Source organism: Teleopsis dalmanni, chromosome 2 (genome assembly GCF_002237135.1).
Source record: "Teleopsis dalmanni isolate 2A chromosome 2, ASM223713v2, whole genome shotgun sequence".
In the NCBI taxonomy this organism is placed as follows: Eukaryota; Metazoa; Arthropoda; class Insecta; order Diptera; family Diopsidae; genus Teleopsis; species Teleopsis dalmanni.
The window spans coordinates 218,226,413-218,250,355 of NC_051847.1; the positions used below are offsets into that span (position 1 = coordinate 218,226,413).

Sequence of the window (23,943 nt, forward strand, 5' to 3'; positions counted from 1 at the left end):
GAACGTATGTGGAATGCATTCGAACGTCATTCATACAGAATGTGAGAAAATTGCTCATTTTTGTGCTTGAAATTTTGTATGCAAGAATGAGCCATTCGATACTCATTTTCGATTTTTGACCAAAATGAGCCATTTTCGGCCAATGTAAACGCCGTATTACACACATTTACATTCGCCAACAGAAATGATTCATAAGTGTTTTCTAGTATGTTGAGGCTAGTTCAGTCAGTGCACTTGAGCACTTTTATATGGCGTTTACATTGGCCGAAAATGGCTCATTTTGGTCAATAATCGAAAATGAGTATCGAATGGCTCATTCTTGCATATAAAATTTCAAGCACAAAATGAGCAATTTTCTCACATTCTGTATGAATGACGTTCGAATGCATTCCACATATGTTCCAAATGCAAAGGAATCTATTGAACATACCCTAAATGAAAGCTCTTCATGGCATTTTGACAGTTTGAAAAAGCTGCTTTGACATATTTACAAAAAAAGATAAACAAATGTTTAGTGGTTGCATTTTCTTTAAAACGATGCACCAATTTTTGGAACTTCTACTTCCCAAAAATAAATAAATCGAATCTAGAAACAAGTTTTCAGTTTATATTGTAAGGTTTGAAGGTATATTTAACCTTCCTGTAACATTTTTTTGGCACAGACCAAAAATTAAATCAACATGCAAGTTGAAAAATCAGCTATTTGAAATGAGAAAAAATGAAATACAACGAATGTAAACACTTTCAAATGACTCATCCAAAATGAGCCATTTTCGGCCAATGTAAACGCCGTATTACTCTCTACTAACTGGGAGGTTTCTTCATAACCGTAGAGAGATCTGCATACCTCTCCGAGGAACCTTTAACCATTCTAACATTTAATAATGCGATGTTGGTAAGTCTATCCGTTTTCGTAAATAGTTTCAGGGCTCTATTCTTTATATATTTTTTAATCGGATCGATCTTGAGGGAGGCATGGCACTTTGAAAAGTCTTCTCAGAGTCCGGCTTTGTGCATTTTCCAGCTGGTGAATACTAGTGTTTTCGTTGACGAGTACCAGTGCTAATGAATGATGGTCACAAGAGTGCGTACACTTTTCTAAGTTGCGTAACACACATGGCAGATGACTTATTTGTCATAGCTTATACTTGAATAGTATGAATCAATGGGTATACTTATCAAAATTTAATGACTACCCATTCGAACAGTTTTGGCATTAGTAGAAATTTTTTGTTATTAGAGTATGGCTCGAACATTGAGTACTCATTGTAGTTCTTCGATACCGAATAGTGAAGAAATAATCAATATAATTACTTACTCCCAATGACGTGCTGAGGTATGTTCTTAAGTAATACAATATTGTTACCTAATCAATAATATGCGTGTGTGAATTATAAGGTAATTTAATGAAATTCAAATTATTTGTAAAATCAAAATAAAGTCAAATTTCTTTTTCGTCATTGCTATATATTGGTGTCTTTTAAATTATAAAAAACCATAACACTAAATACACTAAATATACTTGGGTCATTGTACATTAAGTTTAGCTTTAAGTTAATTAAGACAGTTTCATAGTTAAAAGCTGATATTTTTCTTAAAGTAACACTGATCACATTGAGGTTCCATAGCGTTCGTGTGCATTTGTTAGAGCTACTCGTTTTTGTCAATGAAGTATACTTTGTTCATAACATCAGAATTATTCAAATAATGGATTAGAAAATTATTAAATCTTATTGAGGCACTTAAAATAATTAAAAAAAAAAAATATTTGGACTAATTTTCCATTATGTCTATGTGATGTAGTTCTTAGAAAAATATAAGAATTTTCACGAAATAACAAATTTAATTATTTTGAATTAACAAACGGAGGCGTGAACGTCTTTCTTAAATCTAGGAGGTACGCGAGTCCGAGTAAATTATGGACTTTTCCACTACACTTATGTAAATATTTATTAATTTTCAAAGTTTTCAAATTTATTTATTTATTTATTAAACATCTTATAAAATTTTCACAATGATAAGACTTAATTGATTTAAATTTTATCTAATTTTTACCCTACTCAAAATTTTGGTAATACCAACGTTCGTTGCCACACCGACATAATTTACTATTTCCCTCAATTTACCGTCAATTTACTCGAACTCGCATACGGCCCTAAAAGCTTTTCGCTATTTCACCATTCGCTTAATCAGTCTTGCGATTATTACACACTTAGCATCTATAAATTTTCTTCAACAAAACTCTTTGAACATTTTTTCAAGTGTAAACAGTTAAGGCAAAATCGGTAGTTAAATAATTTATTTTGACATAAACACAATTATGAGCACCAAAAACAGATGTTCAAGACCTTTACGAATGGCAAGCATTTTTGTGCTTATTGCGCAAAATGTGTTAGAATAAAAATTTGTTGAACTTAAATGAAATTGATATGCGATGCGAGCACTTGATTTATAGTTTTTTGTCTGTCAATTCAACTTGAACAATGCATTTGATTGCTGATACTGTATTGATATTGAAATTGAAATTATTTGAATTGTTTAAGTTATGTTAATTACTAGAATAAAACGCCTATTACAAGCAAGTTTAAGATTTTTTTTAATATTTATTTATGCACAAAGAATACATTTGTTATGTCACTTTTAAACAGAAAATAAAACAAATATTATTGTTTTTAAATAATCTTTGCTTGGCTCTCAGGTTTTAGTAAGTTTTATCAACAAACTATACTAATTTTTATTTGTTTACTTACTTCTTTGACAAAAGTTATTGGAAAAACGTGAAGTCTTGCTTATATTAAAATTTCAAATTTGTGGCGGTCTACTATGTGTTTAAATAATTCCTAATTTGTTTTTAATATAGTTTTTTGTGTTATAATAATAATTTTACTAATCACCACTGCACTGAAATTATTTATATTTTTAAGCTCTCCTTTCCTCATGAAGCACACAAGTTGAAAGGATAGCAAGAAGAGAACAAATCATAGGCAAGGACTGAACTGTCAACTAGAAAAGTATTCACAATATTATGTTCCGTGACGTGCTGTCATGGAATTATTCAACTTAATACACATTTGTCAAGTCATAATATATATTTGCATAATTTTGCGGTTTGTGGTTTATAATAGTCATAGTCATACTAACAATAAAGTACAAGTTTGCAAGTTTTATTTGATTATGGATGCAAATCGATTTTATTGATTTTTTTTAAATAGTTTTTTCCTTGACAATCAAAACATTTCAGAAACGTGTTTGGTATGAAGAACTGTCTAGCGTTTTATTGAAAACACACATATTGCCAATTTTTATACATATGAAAATATTTATAATACATATAATTCCCATTAAAATTGATTTAAAATAATTTATGTTGCGTACTTTGTCTTTAATGTCAAGTTCAAGTTAATGTTTTGTGTGTCAGAGAGTAAAGAGTATAATTTTGAAACTTTAATACTAAACGAAAACTTTTTGCATAGCGTCAATAGCCGGTGATTTAGTTTTTATAAATTTATTTTCTATTTGTTATGAACAAAAGTCAATGAGCTTATTACATAAACACATATATACATACATCTATAAACAGTTTTAATAAAAACAAAAAAGAAATAGTATAAATGATTTACATTATTTGACAGAAGCTTCTCAGCTTTTAAAATTAATTTCCCCCAAAAAGTTCAACAAAAAATTTGAAGCAGACGTCATTCAATACAGAATTAGGTAATTTAAAACCTTATTTTAATTAAAAATATATCTGAAGCTTGAACTTTTGAAATAAATAAATTTTTAATTTTTGTGATTTAAAGACAATATATAAAAACATTGAGAGGCAATTTCACAATTGTGACTTAAGTCTGTGATTGAAATTAAAAAATTAAAAATAATGCTGAAATTGATGTAAACTCTGAAATCGGATCTGAGAGATCCAATAAGGAATTATATTAATTTATGAACATAATATAACAGAAGTGTCAACAACTGGGAGCCAGTTAGGAACCAAGAAAAAATCGGTGCATTGCAAATATAGATGAGTTTGTGATAACGAAATGTTTCCGAAAAGATAATGACTTGATTTTCTACAAAACAAGTCTTAATGTATAAACATGTTTTATAGTTTATTAGCGACAGAATTTTTTCTAGAATAGGTAGATTTACTAACTAATTATTTAACCTCTTTTGACATATCATATAAGAAATCAAGTGGACTTTAATCACAATAACATATTGTTATATGTCAAGTCCTTAAAGAAACAAATCAGTTTAACAAAACCTTGCCCAACCCCGCCCTAACAAACCTTAATAAGTCCACCTCAAGACGCACAGGAAGATATGCTGATCTAGTGGGGCAGTGTGGGGCAGGGATTAGAGTAAAAGTGCGCAATAGCACTAATTCATATCTACAACAACACACAAAACTTATATATATTTAATATAATAACTAGTTATATATAGTTTTAAATTTATTATAAGAAATGTTTTCATTTACTATATGAGACAATAACAAAATTTTTTCTGTAATTAGATTTTAAAAACTTTTAAACAACTGGAAGAATTTTTTTTGTTCAAGTTACGCATTGCAATAAATTTTATTAAAATATAAATATTTATATAATATATATTGTTTTAAAGTAATCAATAATTAATCATTAAATGTTTTCTTTTTTAATGAAAAAGGTATGTATATAGCACAACATCGATTGACGCAAAACTACGCAGTAATATGCAATACGGTATATCACTATAAGCTGTTTTCTCTGGTTTTTCTTACAATTTATTTTTGTCGAGTTCACAACTCCTCTGAACTTTTTTGTCTTGGAATTGAAATATAAACAAAAAACTACCATTTGCATAACGATTTATTTTTATTTTTTCATTTTCTGGCTGCCTTTTAATGAGCTATCAATCGTATCCACTGGGATAAGAATAATTAAATTTTTAATCGTTATACTCTATATTACCGTACCTCATTAGTGTGTGTACTCCTGCATATACCTCAACTGCTTTAAGTACTGTATGCCATACTACAGACAATATTTTTGCCGCCAACAGTAGTCGTGATTGATAATTGATTGAAAATTTTAAATATGTTTAAAACAATTAATATTTTTAAGTTAAGTAATTCTTTGCATTATTCCATTGATCTTTTGTTCTTATAAATAAGTTCCGGAATTGGGACATTTTATAAATCAGTACTGTAAAAATAGAAAAACTTTTCGCAACAAAATTGTGTAAGAAATTTATTTAATAATGGTAACAAATATATATTTGATATATGATATGTGAATATATTTAATTAGAAAAGAAAGATATGCTTTAGAAAATATTTATTCTTTTTCGTTTGAATAGTATGTTTTTTTTTTAATTTCTTTTTTCATGTTACAAATGTCGACTATTTTCTTTTTGGGAAATATATTTCGCATTACTGCATTTGACATTTTTCGTATAATTTCCTCTGATTTATTCTTAATTAAATTAAAAAGCACGAAACCTAAATCAAATAAACTGATTTAACGAAGTCAATGGTGACATACTATTACTTTTAAAGTTCATAATGGTTTAAAGAAGTTTGTTGTTGTCAAACTGTTATAATTTTAAAAAAATTCTCGTACTTATTAACACTAATTTGAAACTTATACAAAAGTTCCACAGCGGCTTATGTATAAACATATGACTGTCTCCAGCGGTTTTTGCTATTCTCGACAGCAATAGATTTATTTTTGTGCGAAAGTTGGCGCTTCCGTTTAGAGCAAATTGCAATTAATAATAATATGTTGAAATCTGGGCAGATTAAGTGTGTAAGCTTTCCGTTCAAAACTACTGAAGAATTTAAAATTAGCTATGGATATGCAGATACAGAATTTGGTGACATTTTGATCGGTCTACTTGCGCCTAATAAAATATGTTTTTTACATTTTGCACAAAATAAAGACGTTGCTCTCAGTAATTTAAAAAACTGTTGGCCAAATGCTAAGTATTTCGAGGATTATAATTTGGCAGTCAAGACAACTGAAACTATATTTGGTAAAGGTGAGAAACGAACGATGACGTTATGTCTAACTGGAACAGAGTTTCAACAAAGCGTTTACAAAACATTGCTTAAAATACCGTTTGGGGCACAAATAACATATTCTGAAGTTGCTACACTATTGGGCAAGCCAAGAGCTGTGCGACCTGTGGCAAATGCTGTAGCTAAGAATGATATTGCAATAATAATACCATGCCACAGGGTAATTTCTAAAAGTGGGAACAAATTTAAGTACGGCTTTGGAAGTCATATTAAAAAGCAATTATTGGAATATGAAAGTGCTAATATTTAAGTAGTTTTTAACTGTACATAGCATAAAAATTTAACATTGTACAAGCCGAGTATTAATCTACTGTACAGATAATGTGTAAGCATATATTTTTGTGAATATTATGTTAGTTTTACCGGATATTATGAATACGAATAAAGTTTTAAATGAGTAAATAGCTATATCTTTGACTAATGCAAATTGTACATTTTTTTATTTCCAAATTAACTGTGTTAAAATATTGTATAGAGGTTCTATCAACATTTCTGTTCCCTTTAGTTCGTGACTTTGACTTTGTCAGTTTAATGATTTGGCACCCACTTATATAAATCATTCGAACAAATAAATACGTATACCACGCATTTATTAAATTTAATTTCTTTATGTTATATATATTAAAATTTTTAAAAACTTTTCGTTTGCCAACACTGTAATATGTCAGGAATATAAAATTTTTACAGCGGCTCTTCTATCAAACATCTGCCAAGTCTTCAGCGGTTTTTGCAGTTTCCCACGATTATAAATTTCATTTGGTTTTACAAAAATTGGCGCTTCAACTTAAGAGCATTTGCGAAATTAACACAAACATGTTAAAAACTGAACAAATTAATTGTATAAGTTTTCCATATGAAAGTAATGAAGAATTCGAAATAAGTTACGGATATGCAGATACAAAATTTGGTGAAGTTTTAATTGGATTACTTGAGCCAAACAAAATTTGTTTTCTACATTTTATACAAAATAAGGCCGCTGGTCTCAACAACTTAAAACAGTGCTGGCCAAAGGCTGTGTACACTGAGGATTCTGTTTTGGCAACTAAAACGGTTAACGCTATATTTGGTAAAGATGATGGAGGAACGATGACGCTATGCTTGACTGGATCAGAGTTTCAACAAAGCGTTTACAAAGCATTACTCAAAATACCATTTGGCGAGCAATTTACATACTCAGATGTTGCTGAACTTTTGGGTAAGCCAAGTGCTGTGCGACCTGTGGCAAATGCTGTGGGAAAAAATGATATTGCAGTTGTGATACCATGCCATAGGGTAATATCTAAAAGTGGCAGCAAATTCAAGTACCGTTTTGGAAGCCAGATTAAACAAAAATTATTGGAATACGAAAGTGCTAATGACACATTTTAAGAGAATGGAACTTATAAATTTAGTGCTTTGTAAGCTATATTTTATGTTAGTGTGCAGAATAATATATAAGCACACAGTTTTGTGAATTAATTGTTATTTTCATTCTATGCTTTTTATACTAATAAAGTTTTGAAATTGTTAAATGCGTTTAACTTGTCCAATATTGTCCAATATGTACTTTTTTCCAAATTTTCATCTCATTGAGTTCTCGTCCACAATTTGATCTTATTTTGTTTCGTGACTTTGCAACACTGTTCTGTTTGTTTATTTGTTGCTCAAATGTCAAATATTTGTGTTGTTTACTCGATCAGTTTTGTGTTTTGGCGCCAGCCAATCTAAAATATTTATATTTGCCGATTAACTGAATTTTTATTGTAAATAAAAATAAAGTGAATTTGGCTTGGCATACGATATAAAACATAGAGCAACATTGTGCAACAGTACAGCATAAAAATAAATTTCTTTCATTAATAATAGATTTTTAAAAACAGTTTCACCAAGTTTAATCCAAAAAGTAAGTAATTTTAGAAAATAAAAAATTCTATTGTTGCTCAAGGCACTTGACAACATTAATGACCGCTTTGTTGTCGTGGAGGATTGTGAGAGCCACTTTCATGACGGGTGTTCCACCATATGTTACACTTAGTTTACACCAATAACTAATACTTCTCAATTCAGCTAATCTTATGTGGTGTCAAAGTTCATAATTTACTTGGTAAATATTAAATTTTTGTAAAAATAAAATTCTGAAATTTATATTTAAATCACATTTTTTAATTGTTAAGTCTTTAAGTCTACACCTTTTCTTTTAAAGTATAATAAATATATAGTATAATTTAACGTAATAATAAAAATGACATGAGTTCAATTTCTTCTACTTTCGATAATATTTTAATCGGATTAAATACAATTACATTTGATAATGTAGTGCCAATAACAGATTAACAATTTACTTTTTATAAAAGTAGAATTAATTGCTTTAAATGTTTGCATGCAAATGAATTCTATAAAATATAAGTGCACAGCAGCTACGTATCATAGCATTTACTCAGTTTTCTTATTGATGATCAATACATCTTTCTCATCTTCAGGGCTTAAATCTTTATCGCCCCAACCCCACAATTCATGTGAACCATCACCGGTACGTTTAACACGTTTCTCAATTGTTTCTGGTGCAACCGACTTTAGATCATAAGCCCAACCAATCTTGGCAAAGAAATCAATGAAAGCTGTTGTTAGATTCATGGTGTAGTTACCCCATTCAGCTGTTTTGTAATCCCAAGGGAACACATGATGATAATTATGCCAACCTTCGCCAAATGCAAAAGCAGCAACACCTGGATTTTCAGATGCATTGATGGTTCTAATAAATTATACATAGGCAAATAAATATATGCTACATAAGAAAACAAATAGAAAATTTTGCTTACTTATCATATGGACGTCCACCGAATTTATGTGCTACGCTGTTTACACACCAAGTAACGTTCAACAAGAAGCACCAACGGAACATGGTTGCAACAAACCAAGAATTGATGAAAGATTCATTCCAGCATACCATGGGTATGATTGTTGGTAAAATGAAGCATGCCAAAGGCATAAGAGTTAGATAGTATCTAAAAATATTTAATGTAATTGATTAGATTTTTTTATGGGATTTATGGGAAGTTTGTACGTACTTCTTTTGGAACATCAAAATTGGATCAGCACGTAAATCGGTTAAGTCAAGACCTCTGCCTTTAGCCTTAACGTCAGGATGTTTTTTGCAGAGCAACCAGCCAACGTGTGAGAAGAAAAGACCACGAGTAGCATTATGTGGGTCAGCATCAGTTTCAGAGAATTTATGATGTACACGATGATCACGTGCCCAATGATAAGCTGCATCTTGGAAAGCAACTGTGTTGAAAATGATCAAAATAACACGTAGTGGCCATTTAGCTTTGTAAGAACGATGTGCCCATAAGCGATGAGCGCCGGCAGTTATGCCCAACACTCCAATGGAATATAAAAATATAGCTGCAAGTAGTAAATGAGGTCAGTTCATTAGTTATTTATTTTAATATTATTTATTTATTAGTTTTATACATATATTGATTGGTTTGTATTTTGAAGAGAAAAGTATTTCTATTAAGATGAATACATTATTGTAGCTACAAAGGAAGATTGTGTTTAATAATTAAAAATTAGTTCTTAATTTTATTCGATATATAATTCTTTCCGTTGAATGTGGACTAACTATTTTAAACTCAAGTAATTGTCCGTTGATTTTTTGAGTTTAAAACAAATAGTCCACGAATCCATTACTCTCCATTAGTCCTCTTCATTTCTTTTGACGTTAATGGTACTTCTAATCTTTATGTTTTCTATGTGTTTCAAATATCATTCTTAAAGCCAACTTCTATTATTATATTATTCAATTCTTTCATACTTTTTCATTGTTCATGGTACTCTTTTTCTAAATCCACTATTTTCACTCTCACAATAATCACTTATATTTACTTTAGTACTTAAACGTATTCAATAACAGTTATTTAATTTATTTACTTACAGAAAAATACTGTAGCCCATTTAGCTGAGGTGAAGAAGAGCCAGCCACCGTACAGCGCAGCTACATGCAAATATCCAAACAAAATGATATTCCGCCACACCAACTTCAGCTTACGCTTCTCTGCTTTCTTGTATTGGCGTATATCGGTCGCAAGGGCTCCATCGGTCGTATCAGCATCGCACTCGAACAAGACACCGGTTTGCTTGGAGCCCGCAGATTTACTTAATTCGGCGCTTGACAACAGCGAATCATTGTTGTTAAGCAAAGCAACATCTCTTGGCGGCATGATTAAGCTAAAATATTAAATATTATTTATTAAAATGCGTGTAAGTAGTGGAAATATTACTAAACGTGCTAAACTAATTTATGGCATTTGTTATCAAATTTTTACGTTTTTTTTTCTTTCAAGTTTGTATTCCGAGAATCAAAACAATGTCGTTTATTGTGTTAGTTCAGAATGTAATATACTAAAAAAATTCTAATAAGAATCGTTGAACAAACCACCAGGAAAACACAAACAACAATCACGTGAAAGTTGTGTGCATTTGATACTACTTGTGGGTAGCTTTTCAACGGATAGTGGCGTAATTGTATAGATAAATTTCAATTTACATTTATTTCAATTAATAAATTGTATCTTTTTTTTTTCAATGTACAATATTGTGCACCTTTTTTTGCGTTTGGTAAAGTAATATTATTTTCTCTTATCTATTGTGGTTGCAAACAAGTGGGAGCAAGAATATATGTTTACATTGTACATTTATGGTAGACCCACTAGGAAATTTGGCGACAACCGTTCAACATGAAATACGTGGTGTTGTGATATTTAGGGGTTGTATTAGATGTGACATTTATCGGTGGTGAAAATAAATTTTGCACAACAAAATTAATTGTTTATAGTAAAACCTAATGTTTCAAGAAGAGAAAATTTTTTTCTCTTTTTTCAGTGTTTCTGAGTTCAGACTGGTGGATACCAAAGTTCGTTGTATTTAAATGTTTATTTATATATGTATATAAGATGTTTTTGTTTGTTTTATTAAGTCACTGAAATGAAAAGAGCAACTAATTTTTGTTATTTCGTTTTTTTATAATGATAGTTTTTCACTTCTATATTTCTTTCTATTAAAGTGGGTATTTGTTATAATTTACTTTTGCTATTTAACTACTGTTACTGTTACTATTATCATATTTTGTTGCTGTTTTTGTTTTAATATATATAAATGAATATAATGAATATAAGTAAATGTTAAATTTACAAAGAAATAAGATTATTATTATTTTAAATTTGACTATCGTGTTTCATGCTTTGGATGCTCACAATAATTCACAATTACACTCTCTTAAATCAAACGCATCGTTATTAAGATATACTGGGTTTCAAACTATGCTTCTTTAAATGTACCTGAAACAGTTTTTATCGGCATTCAAAGGAGCTTTTGTTACAATGGATAACCCAAGTGGTTGCTGACACTATTGAATAAAGGCGTTTCAGACACTAACTTGCGTTTTCTCAAGCAAATAAGAACACTATTAATAATTAAGAAATCATTAATGAATTCTGTCTAATTTTTATGAAATTAACAATTTATTTTAATTTGAAGTTATTTTCAATGTCTGACCTAATTATTTTAATAAGTATTATTATGCTATTATAATGTTTTTACTAAAGTTTTTTTTCTGTAAAACAAAGACCAATAGGAACTAAATAAATATTAGAAAAGGCTTCAAGTAAAAGGAATTTTTTGAAAAAAGTAAAATATTGCAAAGCAAAATTTAATGAATAAATTTTTAGTTATATATTTTTACAAAATCACAAGATTATTGTATATATGAAACAGTATTTAATTTACAAATTTTTAATTACATATTTTCTCAGTTTCCACAAAATTTTTTATAATTTTGATATTAAAAATTTGTGAAAACTGATTTCAAAACAATGAAAAAAAGGGGGTATGAGAACAAATAAATAGCTAAATTTAAATTTAATATATATTTAAATTAAAATTATTTAAGGGTTTCCTCCTCATATGTTAAAAAAAACTGTTGGAAAATATTTATTTATATTTTCTACATAAGCTTCGTTAAAAAATATAAATGAAATAACTAACTGACATAAAATTTTGTTAAAAACTTTTATATCAAATGTATGGAAATGTACAAATGTTATTGCCATTTAGCAGCGCTGTTAACTGTGGCAAGCAGGTAGCATAATTATGCTTTTAGCATAGCAACCACAAGTTTCAAGTGCTTAGTAACAGTGATTCTGTACTAAAATCACTGTCAAGGTTTTTCTTACTTCTTCTGTTAGAAAGTTTTATAGTTATATTTTATGCACAAAATAATAATACTTAATAGTATAGCAATAAAATAACATTTCTTTTTATATTTATATAGAATTTGGTTTTTTTTTTTTGGTAATTAAAAAAATCACTAGTAAAACGAGTACATTGAGCAATTGTCAAATTTGGCCGAAATTGAACGGGGTTTTAAAATGGCGACGTGTACTTTTGCAATGGACACGTGCACATAATTCATCCCATATCGGACGTAATTCAAACAGTTTTTTTCAAAAATTAATTCATTTGAACAAGAAAATATTTATTATTTATTTTATTCAAGCACTTGCAAAAATTTTAGAAAGGAAAAAATCTAATTAACACCGCTGTTATTCAATCACTTAGATAATTTCATTTAATTCTTAAAAATTGCTGCGTTTAGAAAAATTTTAATCTTACCGTTAAAATATTTAACACAAATCAAATTTAAATTTTATAAATAAAAAAATTTTTTAAAAATATTTTTCAAAAAAATTTGCGTTTTTTCTACCGGCTTTGCAAATAAAAAACACGTCTTCACCAACCAAAATTAAAATGCGAAAAGCTTACGATTCTTTAATGTTCACAATTTTTATTTATAGTTTTTGTTGGTTTACTTTGCTTAGCTCATTTTTTTCTCGTCTATTAGCAATTCTCACTCTCACCAAGATTTTTATTTTTATTATTATTTTTGTGCTAGTCTTTTATTTTTTATTTTCTTTTGTTTACAAATGGTGCACTTACACGTTCGCATTTGGCTTTCCACCGGCAAAATCTAAAATGTTTTTGCCAAATTTGCTTTTATAATCAGAATTGGCATTTTTTTATTTGTATTCGTTTTGAAGAGATTAATTAAGTCTAGACCTGATACTGTCCGCTAGTTTTTTTCGCTTTATCAGACTTTTTACTCCAGCGAGATAAGAGAGCTTAGCCATTCACATGCGGCAAACGTGTTCTTTTGCTTAGACCAATTCATAAATTTTTTTCTTCCATGCTTATCTGGAGATGAGTAACTAGCCAATGGGTTGTGTGCGCTTGGTGGGGAGCCGAAAGATGGCACAAAGTCCAAATTCTCTAATATCAATATTTAATATCTTATTTTTAGCTGGTACAACACATTCATTGTTGTTTTTGTCGCCCGTGCCCTAACTTACTCGTAATCTTTTTATTAGAAAAACGCAACCAGATTAAAAATCGAAGATCAGGGTCCGAAGTTGTATAATTATCAAAATTTTAGTATCGATTGCTTGATTTAATAAAAAGATTAGTCGCCATTGCGTTGCTGTGGGTGTGTTAATTTATTTAAAAATTGCTAATTAATTAGTGACTACATTGTTTATATATATATTTTGATAAATGAATTTGGAATTTGAAGCACTTTAAGTACTTCAAAAGTTTTAAATAGATTTCATAGAAGAAGCATATGTACAAAAATGACCGGTAGAAATTGTAAAATATAATAAATGAGATGAAATCCTCAAGGCAGCCGCACTCCTGGAGCACCAGCTAAAACTTGGAGAAGAATAATTGAAGTAGAATTAAGTGGAGCGAACTATTCCTGGAGTGATATATACCGCGAATCAAATAACCGAATCCGATATAAAACTATGGTAGAGGCCTTATGCTCCACTGGGAGACAAGGATAAAAGAGAGAGAGAATTAATTAGTGACTACATTGTTTGTATATATATTTTGATAAATGAATTTAAAATTTGAAGCACTTTTAGTACTTCAAAAGTTTTAAATAGATTTCATAAAAGAAGCATATGTATGTACAAAAATAACAGGAAAAAATTGTAAAATAGAATAAATCAAACTTAACATATATTCGTTTCCATATAGTTGACTTTAGGGTCTAATACTATTTTTTTTCTATATCATTACTAAAATTTGGTTTTTGTGAGTTAAAATCTCATGCGAAGGGTTGCAATGCTTTCTTCTTACAAAAAAAAAAAATATTCTTTTAGAGAATTTCATACATAATATTTAGAATTAATGTCTAAATTAGAGATTTGAAGCAGAGTAATCAGCTTATAATGCCATTTTTCCATTTGTCTCATTTAGGCCGCTAATAAAAATAATTTACCATACAAAGAGCGTTCACACAAATAAGCTCATTATAAATAAATCAACTGATTTAAGGCGAAAAATATCAAATGCAATTTTTACGAATAATTTTGCCACAAGAGAAATTACCAAAATTTAAGAAATTTGTCATATATTTTAACTATATGTAAAATGTAAACAAACAAGCTATTTAACATGAATAAATCAGTTTATGCTAATGGAAACAACTAAATTTTAATTACCAAAAGTGGTGTTAGCTATTGTGCAAAAATCATATTAGTCTCTTCGTTAATTAATTATTAGTTGTAAGTTTAGTCGCAATTAATGTTTATACATTGATCAATTGTTTCAAATAACTCAAAATCCTTAGATCGCATTTTGCATATACCATATAATTATTTAATTCATTATATTATTATTTTTATTTCGTTTGACAGTAGTTAATTAGTTAAATACTTAATCAATGGGCTGATTGGTTACAAAATTTCTTTAATGTATTAATGATTGTAGTTCTGTATCGTGTGATATATTTCAGTAACAAAAAGTAGCCAAGTTAATTGGGTTAAAGGTACATTATTTCTTAATTACAAATTTCTTTTAAAATAAATGTCTTTTCTAATTTGTTTTTTTGATGTAAGAATTAATAAATGAATAATGTCTTTATCTATTATTATTTTTGTAATTTTAAATTGATACTATATTGTTTCAGCTCCTCAAGGCCACTTTTTCCACTCTAACTGCTAAAACTACTTGATTATATGTTAAACCTGATCAAAACATTTCTTCATATTATGGACTTGGTTTTGATGGGTTATATTAAATTTTGCAAATTTTTTAATTTAATTCAATTAAAATTATTAATATCGCTTAAAGTAATTAAGTTATACATTTATTGATATAGCCGAAATGCGATAAAACTCGGGAATGCAAAAGTTACTTTGTTGTTATTTTTTAATCTGAATATATAAAACTAAATAATAATATAAATAATAATATAATTACTTCACAATGAATATGATATTTACTGACATTCATGCCTGAGCATGCAAGCATATATACGTCTATTATAACTACGTCTATTCAAAGTCTATAACTTCCTTTTTGATGACACTATTTTTGCACAACCCACTGAATAGACACCTGTCGCTTAATCGATTTGACTCGTCATTCTAATAAAGAATATAGAATTGGATTTTGTATTACTTGGCGCCACCTTCATTTAGCTATACAAAAAGTTTAAGAAACTTAAGAGCTTCTTTAAAAAATAGAATATAGATTCTTTCATATAACCATTATTATGTGTAAAACCATAAATGGGTTTAAAAGGGTTATTATTTGCAATATTACAATGGGTTCACACCAACGCAATTTCCTTAACATATGTGTAAGGAAGTGGCATTTTTCATACAAAATTCATACAAAAATAGGCTAATGAGCTTTTCATTGTAAATATAATATGTAATAAGATAAGTTGGGTTAATTTATTTTCTTTAACAGCAGTAATTGGGATTATGACTATCTTCTTTAACTAGAAACTAACCATTTTGTTTATTTATTAACTGTTTTTAAATCTAACTATCAGAAAAGCCAATATTGTCTTTTTAGAGAAAATTAAAAATTGTTAATTGTTAAAAAAAAGCTCTATATTTAAATGTATAAAAAACTCTATATTTAAAGATACAAATAATAGTATATTATATAAATATGGAAAATAATAACCTTTAGTTTGGAATAATAAAAATTTTAGTGGTAATGGAAATGGCGTAGTTTGCATTTAATTTCCTAAAATAGTTATAATTAATCTACAATTTGTTTTTATAAGATAATTATAAGATAAAAAGTAATGAATAAATTTGTATATTCCATAATATATCTAATTAATAAAATCTAATTTAGTTATGAATTGCAACGCAAATTGTTTTTCCCCATATCTATTATCACTCCACACTTAGTTGTCGATTACAGTTCAAGGAAACAAAAGTCTAAACCCAAATCAGATTAGGCGCGCTGGGAGCCTGTATTATCATCTACAATGTTTTTTAAATTAAATTTCCAAATAAATTAATCACTCGTTACCAAATCATTTTCGCTTCGTAACAGCAGATAAGGTAATTGCGAAGTTAGATTTCATCATTCGCAAAGCATATCAGCCGATTTTTTTCTCAATTTCTATTGTATAGTAAAACAATTTAGATTTCATATATCGGGTAGGTTATGTGTATTGGACTTTTGGATAGAAGTCCATCCTAGTAATTTTCAGATGTTGTAATTTGGTTTTTAAGTTTTTTAATTTTTAAAATAAAATTCAAAAAGATAGGAAAAAATTTTCAATATCTGATATAGTTTTAGAAAAATTTTTAATATCTGTAACACCTAAGGAAAAAATTCCCTCTATTGGATATCTCAGGATTAGTATTTTATTTATGGTTTTTAATTGTTTTTCGCTACTAAACAAACATATAACGTATCGAATTAGACATGAAGAACAATAAGATAATAGCGGATGAGAATGTAATTAAAATAGAGAAAAAAGTTTACAGCACTTTCTCAAATACTCAAGACTCCTAAATATATAATTATCCATCTAAGGTGTTGATACAGATTATCACCAAAAATTCTCAATATCATTTTTAAACTAATTAACTCAGATATCGAAAATTGCAGCTCCTGTCATGAATGAAAAGATGGGTTTATTAATTCTCTAATAAATGAAAATATTTCCTCAGAGATGTATGAAGTAGTCAGTTTAAAGAATTTTAGTTAAATATACCCCTTTGTTGTTGTTTGTTAGAATACCACTGCTTTGACATAAAACGCGTAATGTTATGTACCTGATGTCCTACATAAGAAATATCGGATAAAAACTTAACGATTTGGAATCTACAGTGAATTGATATTATCCTTCCACATCAGACACACAGTTCCGATAGAAGTCACTAAAAGATCCGTTAAGCGTGTCTGCTTATTAGACAGTGTTCTGTCAACAAATTTTTCTTCTAAACTGTGTTGTATTTAAATTTTTACTATCCGGTCAGGCTTCATTCTCGTATGTGATTCTTAGGGGTATTTCTTTAAGAAAAAATTGCAATATCATACACAGGCACAGGAACCTCTCTTGACTCTTTTACATACATTTTCAACTTTCAACTTGCAGTCAGCGAAAAAATCATAGTTAACTCTGCTGGTCGGTATGGCAATTGTAGTAGACAGTGACAGGCAAGTAAGACCAATCACTTGACAAGTCTGCGTATCAATTCTCCGAGACACGTGGTAGCGCAAGTAGGAGAAATTTTAGCGTTAGATGCTCCTTTGAAAATATAATCTCACAGGTATAATGATCTAATTAATAACAGTGCAAATCCCACCCTTGGCGCAATCCTGGTCACGCTACTGGTTTATGTTGAAGCTATTTGAGCCAGTACATTTGAGCACTTTTACTCTTTATTAACTTGAGGTATCTTCAAAGCCCCTATTTACGCCTTGACTGGATTATTGTTTATCACTTCATCAGACTAAGCAATAATTGACCTCAGATCTGCATACCTGCTCAAGGAGCCTGCAACTATTCTGAGATTCGATAATGAGGTTTGGTAAGACTGTCAGTTTTCGTAAATAATTTCGGGGCTACTGGTGTCATCATTAAAAGGATGTTGACTGACATGTATTGAAATTGATGTTTGGGACAGTCGCAGGTGTTTTTGATAAGTTAATCGGGTTCACAATTGCAGCAATGTGATTGTGATGCGATATCACTAACATTTAAAGACGTACGATATTTCAATATAGGTGTAGGAGTTGAGAAAACACTAGATAAAGACAAATATTATAGGGGCGATAAGAGCGGGAAGAACGAAAATAACTTCTGTCAGTTCAGTATTCTAATTTTTATGTATTTTTTCATGATTATTATTTGATCGTAATGACGATAAAGGTTTTTCATTTATAACAGCACCGAAGTCAAATGCTGTTATTATTTTGCCTCGTATATCGTATACACGTGAGGTTGCATCGTTACTTAAACCATTGAGTAAAAATATTATAGAGTCACAATGACTCAATTTTTAAATTTTCAGCAACAGGCACGGGAGGGCGGAGTGAAGATATTCCTTCTTTTTGCGCTGCTGCTAGATGGGTCGCGCTTATGCTTGTTCTTTCTAAAAATTTTACTATTGATGAATGAAGGACAAAAATGAAAACAAAAAACAAATTTGCTTGTTACGAATGCAGACCGTACAAGAAAAGAGTCAAATTAGTTTTTGGTGTAATTATTTGTTTTTGCAATTAATGCTTGGCAGTAGCAAGCAGCACGTAAAAATTTCATGCATTTAATATCACTTCATTATGCAAATAAGAGAAACATCCCTACTTGTTTGGAAGTTTACTGATCTACATATACATATGTATGTGTATAAATGTATATTTATAAACATATGTACTTTTATTTGGAAGAATATGAATATTTTTTGATCTTATTTTAGGAACATTTGAAGCAAATGCAACCAATTTCAATTTTTGTTTTAATCAGGTATAATAACAGTTATATGTATGTTATATTAGTATTAGCTAAAATAAGATAATTGTATGTAATTGACCGTGTGCGAGTTCAAGTAATTGATGGTAAATTGAGGAAAATGATAAATTATGTCCGTATGGCAGCGAATGTTAGTATTTACCAGAATTTCGAGTAGGGTAAATTAGGTATTACCATTGGGAACATTTTATAAGATGTATAATAAAAAAATAAATAAATTTGAAAACTTTTAACATAAGTGCAGTGCAAAAAACCTTAGGAAATTTTAGTTTACTTTACATTAATTTACCGAGTTGGTTTATTGGGGTCTGCAGACTGCATCGAATTGAATTGCTGGACTTTATTCTGCTTATATTCGTAAGCAATTCCTTTGGATGGTAGAGAAAGTGAAATCGACTAAGGCATAAATTGTTATATGACCTTATATTACAAATTTGTCCTAATACAGGCTTAATAACATATATTTATAATTTATTTATTACCATAACTACTTACTTTATTTATTTATTTTGTTCAAAATACATAGTTTAAGTGAATTAATTTTAAGATAGTTATTAATAAACATGTGTTAATAAATATGTATAAAAATGTAAATATTAATATTTATTACGTAAAAACTTTCGCTATTTTTTATGGTTATTCACGGGATATTGATCAATTTATAATTTTTTGTGTTAATATACATTAATATTTTAAACAAAGCAATTTATACATATAAACAATAAAAAATAATGTATCATATATATATCTAATAACGGCAAGAACTAACAAATATGTTCTCTTATTGGTGGTGGTATTCCTCTATTTCTGAGAGTTGTTTGTTGTCGTTTTGTCATTGGGCCTTGTTGTGGTAGGATTTTAGGCAGGTTTAGAAGTATTTTCGGAAAATCTTCTGCAGGTAGTTTTCTTTCTTCTTTTTTACCACTCTATTTTCCAATTATTTATGTGTGATAATATATTTCTTTATCATTTATATGCAAAAAATCTTTTTGTCGAAAATACTAATGTATATTAATATAAAAAACTAAAGTTCTTCAAATTCTTGAGAACGATTATAAACTATAGTCGAAATAGAGAACAAATAATAAAAAAAATTTTGAAATAGTAAAAAAATTCTCTTTTCTATATTTTTTTTATTAAACAAAATTTCTTCGTTAACATGGACTAGGCCTCCTGGGGACACCATGTAAAAAAAACGCGCCATTCCAGACTACCTCATAGGTGGTCTGGAAATTAGTGCGCAACTAGTAACATGAAAATTGTCATTTCTATTTAATTAACGATAACCTTTCATGTATGTCGATCTAGTAACTATCAAAGATTATGCAGTTATTTAAATAAATATCCATTTCTCGGCAATTATCCGCTTGCAAAAGCTAATAGTCGATATACTTGTATCCCTTGTACTAATATTCCTTTTATACTTATTCAGTATCTGCGAAGCGCATATATTTGCGAAATAGCGTTAATTATTCAAACTGCCATATAAACCGAAGGTTTAATTTTAGTTTTTTTTATTCATTTTAAATTGATTTCTATATAATTTTATTATAATACATTTGGCAAAGCTAAATCATACTATTTTTAAAAAATATTTTACCAATTATTGGTAAATATTTTATATACATACATACATATGTATTCTTATGATTGTATTACTTGCTAAAATTTAATATAAATATTATGTAAATGCGATAAAATTGAAAATCCATACCTAATAACAATTAATTACGAAAACAATTATAATTCTTTCTTCAAATGCCAGCATAATGAAAAATTGTTTCAATGCTGCAAATAAAATTTTGATATCTCTTGCCCCCGAAATTACATACAAAAATATCAATGTCAATATGTTCATATTTAAACACAAAGCAAGTAGGCATGAATGAATATAAAATAGCGAATAATTCTTTTTACTACTTACATTATAATTCAAGAAAGCAATAACAACACCTCAAAGAGCAAAAGGAGAAAAAAACACAAAAAATAAATATAAAAATTTCTTGAACCTATGAAGCAGAGAATATTGCAAAATCTTCTTTGGTATGAAGCAAAAACGACTGAAGCGACGTCGGCAGAGATTTGAGTGATTTGGGTACCCATTAATAGATACCTAGAACAAAAATTAATTTCTATGGCATTGTGACTCTATAATATTTTTACTCAATGCTTAAACACATCATCACTATATCATTCCCTTCACGTCGTGATGATCATATGCTATTAATTCATTTAGTTTCGTTTTTCTTTTCGTTACTCATTCACATTCGTTGTAACTTTACATTATTAGAATCGTCACGATGCTTGTAAATGGCAAAAGCTGAAGTCGGGCACGTAGACAAAGTATAGTTTGGAACTATCGCAGATAAGCGAATTTCACGTTAGCTTTTGCAAAAATAATTTGCATACTCACGGTGTGAAAGATGTTTTCCTCCGTCGAATCTATCTCTCCATTGGCTGCTGACTGGCGATATGAGCTTAGCTATTTAGTCATTCGATTGTCGCAAGTCAGTCTAAAGTCTGTTATTTGCGTTTTTTATTTGCCCTCACTCTCGTGTCTGTTTATATTTTTTTCATATAATTTTAAACATTTCAGAATTTTAGTGATCTTTCAGTAAGTGCAAAAAAAAAATGAATATTTTTATTATTTAATTTAAGCTTGTGCTGCTTGACAAAATAACAAAAACTCTATAAGTGAAATTAAGTGAATTCGGAAAGTTGAACAACGTCAGAAAACTTTTACGGGAGGCGATATATTGTTTAGGTAATTCTCTATACGAATTTTATAATTTAATTTAAATGTAAAAATAATTTAATTTAATTTAATTGTTTGTGCGATAAAATTTGACTTTGTGTTATTATTATTATGGCGATAATGGATTTTTTAGTTGTTTTTAAACAACGTCATCTAAACAATATTGTCTAAATATTCATCGCTTTTGTTTTTTTATTACATAAAATTTTTATAAACTTACGTATGATGCACCGAGTAAATTGTCAACCCAACGCCTGATAGACTGTTTCCCTCTGCAGTTCAAGGCACTAGGTTTGTATATTGTCGTGCATATACTCTTTATTTAAGTACTTGATTTAAATACAATAGGGTTTGAAATTATATGGAACCTTTAAAAAATTCTTAAGAGCCGAACTGTGATTACATACTTAAACGAAGATAATGTATGCCATTTGGGCATTAATTTGCAAAATATATTCGCCATATAAATGAAAAGAAAATTGTGAAAGTCTATTGTGAAAGCTAGTATTATACTATATAGAATAAGTTTTACTACATATACAATATTGTGTTCATTATGGTATTTGGTGGTATTCAGTGCCATTAGATGTTTGGAATTTCATTTTATTTTTAGCAATATCAAAAGTTTTACAGATTGTAAAGACGTGGTGAAAAGTCAAAGACCAAATTAACACAAACAAAACAATAATCCATATTCGTTATACATAAAATAAATAATACCAAGAAACTTTAATGCTGGAATATATATTTTGTCTTAGAATTTAAAACATTTAAAAGCACAAGGCTATATATATTTCTTGTTCCGACTTGCGTTGGAAACAGTTATAATATCTTGCAACAGGAACACTAATGTGATCCACTGACCACACCTAGCAAATTTTTTTTTTTGTTATTTAAATTTTGTTATGATCCTCTAATATCGTAATTTTACGATCTTTACGCCAAGTTCTAAAATGTGTTTGAATGGATATATCTTGCCTTTGCGTATGCTTGGAACTTTTGTTAGACTTGCTAATATCGTATATGAAGACCGTACGATTTTAGAAGTTAGTCGCATTTGTACAAAACTTTTTTTTTAAATTTATTTTCTTTTATTACGATCTGACACTTAAAAATAGACAATGAACAATATTTAAGAGTAAGTGACTAAAAAAATTTTTGTGGGCGTGAATGGGCTGTGTTCAGTAGCACATCAGTCTGTTGAAGTCGTTCACAGATAAAAGTTCCAGTGGCGTTTGTTTGCGGAGACCTGTGAACTTTCTTCTTTCTGCTATAATTCAACTAATAAAATGATTAGGATGACATTGCATACGTTTTTTTTTGGAATTTCTGGCTTGGCTTTTTATAACATCCTTAACTACGGAGATGTTGAGATCGCGGTTGATACATTCATTTGTCATATATCTAGGTGCATTTAAGATTATTCTATGGGTACAAAACTATACTAATATTGCTTGACATACTTAAGATATACTTTACTGTATCTTATGAAATATTGATGGTAATATATCGCATGTAAAAATTTTTCCTACCAATCCTAAATACTTCTAAACAGTGCTCAGTATTATTAACGCCTTGCTGTATTATATTGACTGTGTGGGTTTTTACTTAACTAAAATGATTTTTAAAATTAAATATTTATATAAAATTTTCACTTATGTTCTCTGCATGGTATACATATTAAACTAACTGTCTATTGCAATTTTAATTTTTTTCTAGGCAATTTATTGATTTTGGAATATTTGCACTGCACGATATTTTTTAGATTTGATATATAAGTCAATAACGAGTTTCTTACATATAGAATTTACAGAAAATGTATTAAATTCTTTCACTGTTTTAAGTTTATTTATTTTCTATTGTAAATCAGTTTGTGATCGTTTTTTTATTAATTGTTATTCTCCAAGTAATGATCAAAAGTTTGTCAAACTTATCATATCTTATAAAGTTTTGAAATAATATTTTTCTTAACAGTAGCTAGTAACTGTATATTGGTCCATTTTTTGGCATAAATAATACAATCATTTCAAATTTTTAAAGGCCTGGTAAATTTTTAAAGGAATGGGTGAAGTGAGTAATTTTATAGCATACTTTTAGGCACGTTCAATTAATCTTTAGCCGTTGTCGATTATTAAATCTAGGGTAACTTTTTCAAAACATATTCATATTTAGTGTAGCTTTCATTCTCGATTGCTAAACCTAGAGCGAAATGTATAACACTCGCAATTAATTTATAACACTCTAAATATTTTGCCAGAGTAGGAAGATTAGTCTGAAATTTACAGGTGTTTTATATGA

The 23,943-nt window shown here is 28.8% G+C and overlaps 3 protein-coding genes across 3 annotated transcripts; 2 read left to right on the forward strand and 1 right to left on the reverse strand.

Annotated features, from left to right (window-relative positions):
* Positions 1-5,658: 5,658 nt before the first annotated feature.
* LOC119677474 (methylated-DNA--protein-cysteine methyltransferase-like) lies at positions 5,659-6,473 on the forward strand. The gene has a single exon (XM_038088823.1). It carries the CDS (start codon positions 5,763-5,765, stop codon positions 6,309-6,311), a length of 549 nt encoding a protein of 182 aa, XP_037944751.1. The 5' UTR covers positions 5,659-5,762; the 3' UTR covers positions 6,312-6,473.
* Positions 6,474-6,694: 221 nt separating this feature from the next.
* On the forward strand, positions 6,695-7,531 carry LOC119677473 (bifunctional transcriptional activator/DNA repair enzyme Ada-like). Its single transcript, XM_038088822.1, has one exon. The coding sequence runs from the start codon at positions 6,875-6,877 to the stop codon at positions 7,427-7,429; it is 555 nt and encodes a 184-aa protein (XP_037944750.1). The 5' UTR covers positions 6,695-6,874; the 3' UTR covers positions 7,430-7,531.
* A 761-nt stretch (positions 7,532-8,292) lies between these two features.
* LOC119677472 (acyl-CoA Delta(11) desaturase-like) lies at positions 8,293-10,295 on the reverse strand. The gene is made up of 4 exons (XM_038088820.1): positions 9,978-10,295; positions 9,109-9,445; positions 8,860-9,045; positions 8,293-8,792 (listed from the first exon to the last, which is right to left on the reverse strand). The coding sequence occupies exons 1-4, from the start codon at positions 10,261-10,263 to the stop codon at positions 8,474-8,476; spliced, it is 1,128 nt and encodes a 375-aa protein (XP_037944748.1). The 5' UTR covers positions 10,264-10,295; the 3' UTR covers positions 8,293-8,473.
* Between the last annotated feature and the right edge of the window lie 13,648 nt (positions 10,296-23,943).

Coding starts and splice junctions, on each gene's coding strand:
- LOC119677473 (XM_038088822.1), top strand. CDS start 6,875: ATGTTAAAAACTGAACAAATTAATTGTATAAGTTTTCCATATGAAAGT.
- LOC119677472 (XM_038088820.1), bottom strand. CDS start 10,263: ATGCCGCCAAGAGATGTTGCTTTGCTTAACAACAATGATTCGCTGTTG. Junction 9,446..9,977: donor ATGGGCTACAGTATTTTTCT/GTAAGTAAATAA, acceptor TACTACTTGCAG/CTATATTTTTATATTCCATT. Junction 8,793..8,859: donor GGTGGACGTCCATATGATAA/GTAAGCAAAATT, acceptor ATAATTTATTAG/AACCATCAATGCATCTGAAA.
- LOC119677474 (XM_038088823.1), top strand. CDS start 5,763: ATGTTGAAATCTGGGCAGATTAAGTGTGTAAGCTTTCCGTTCAAAACT.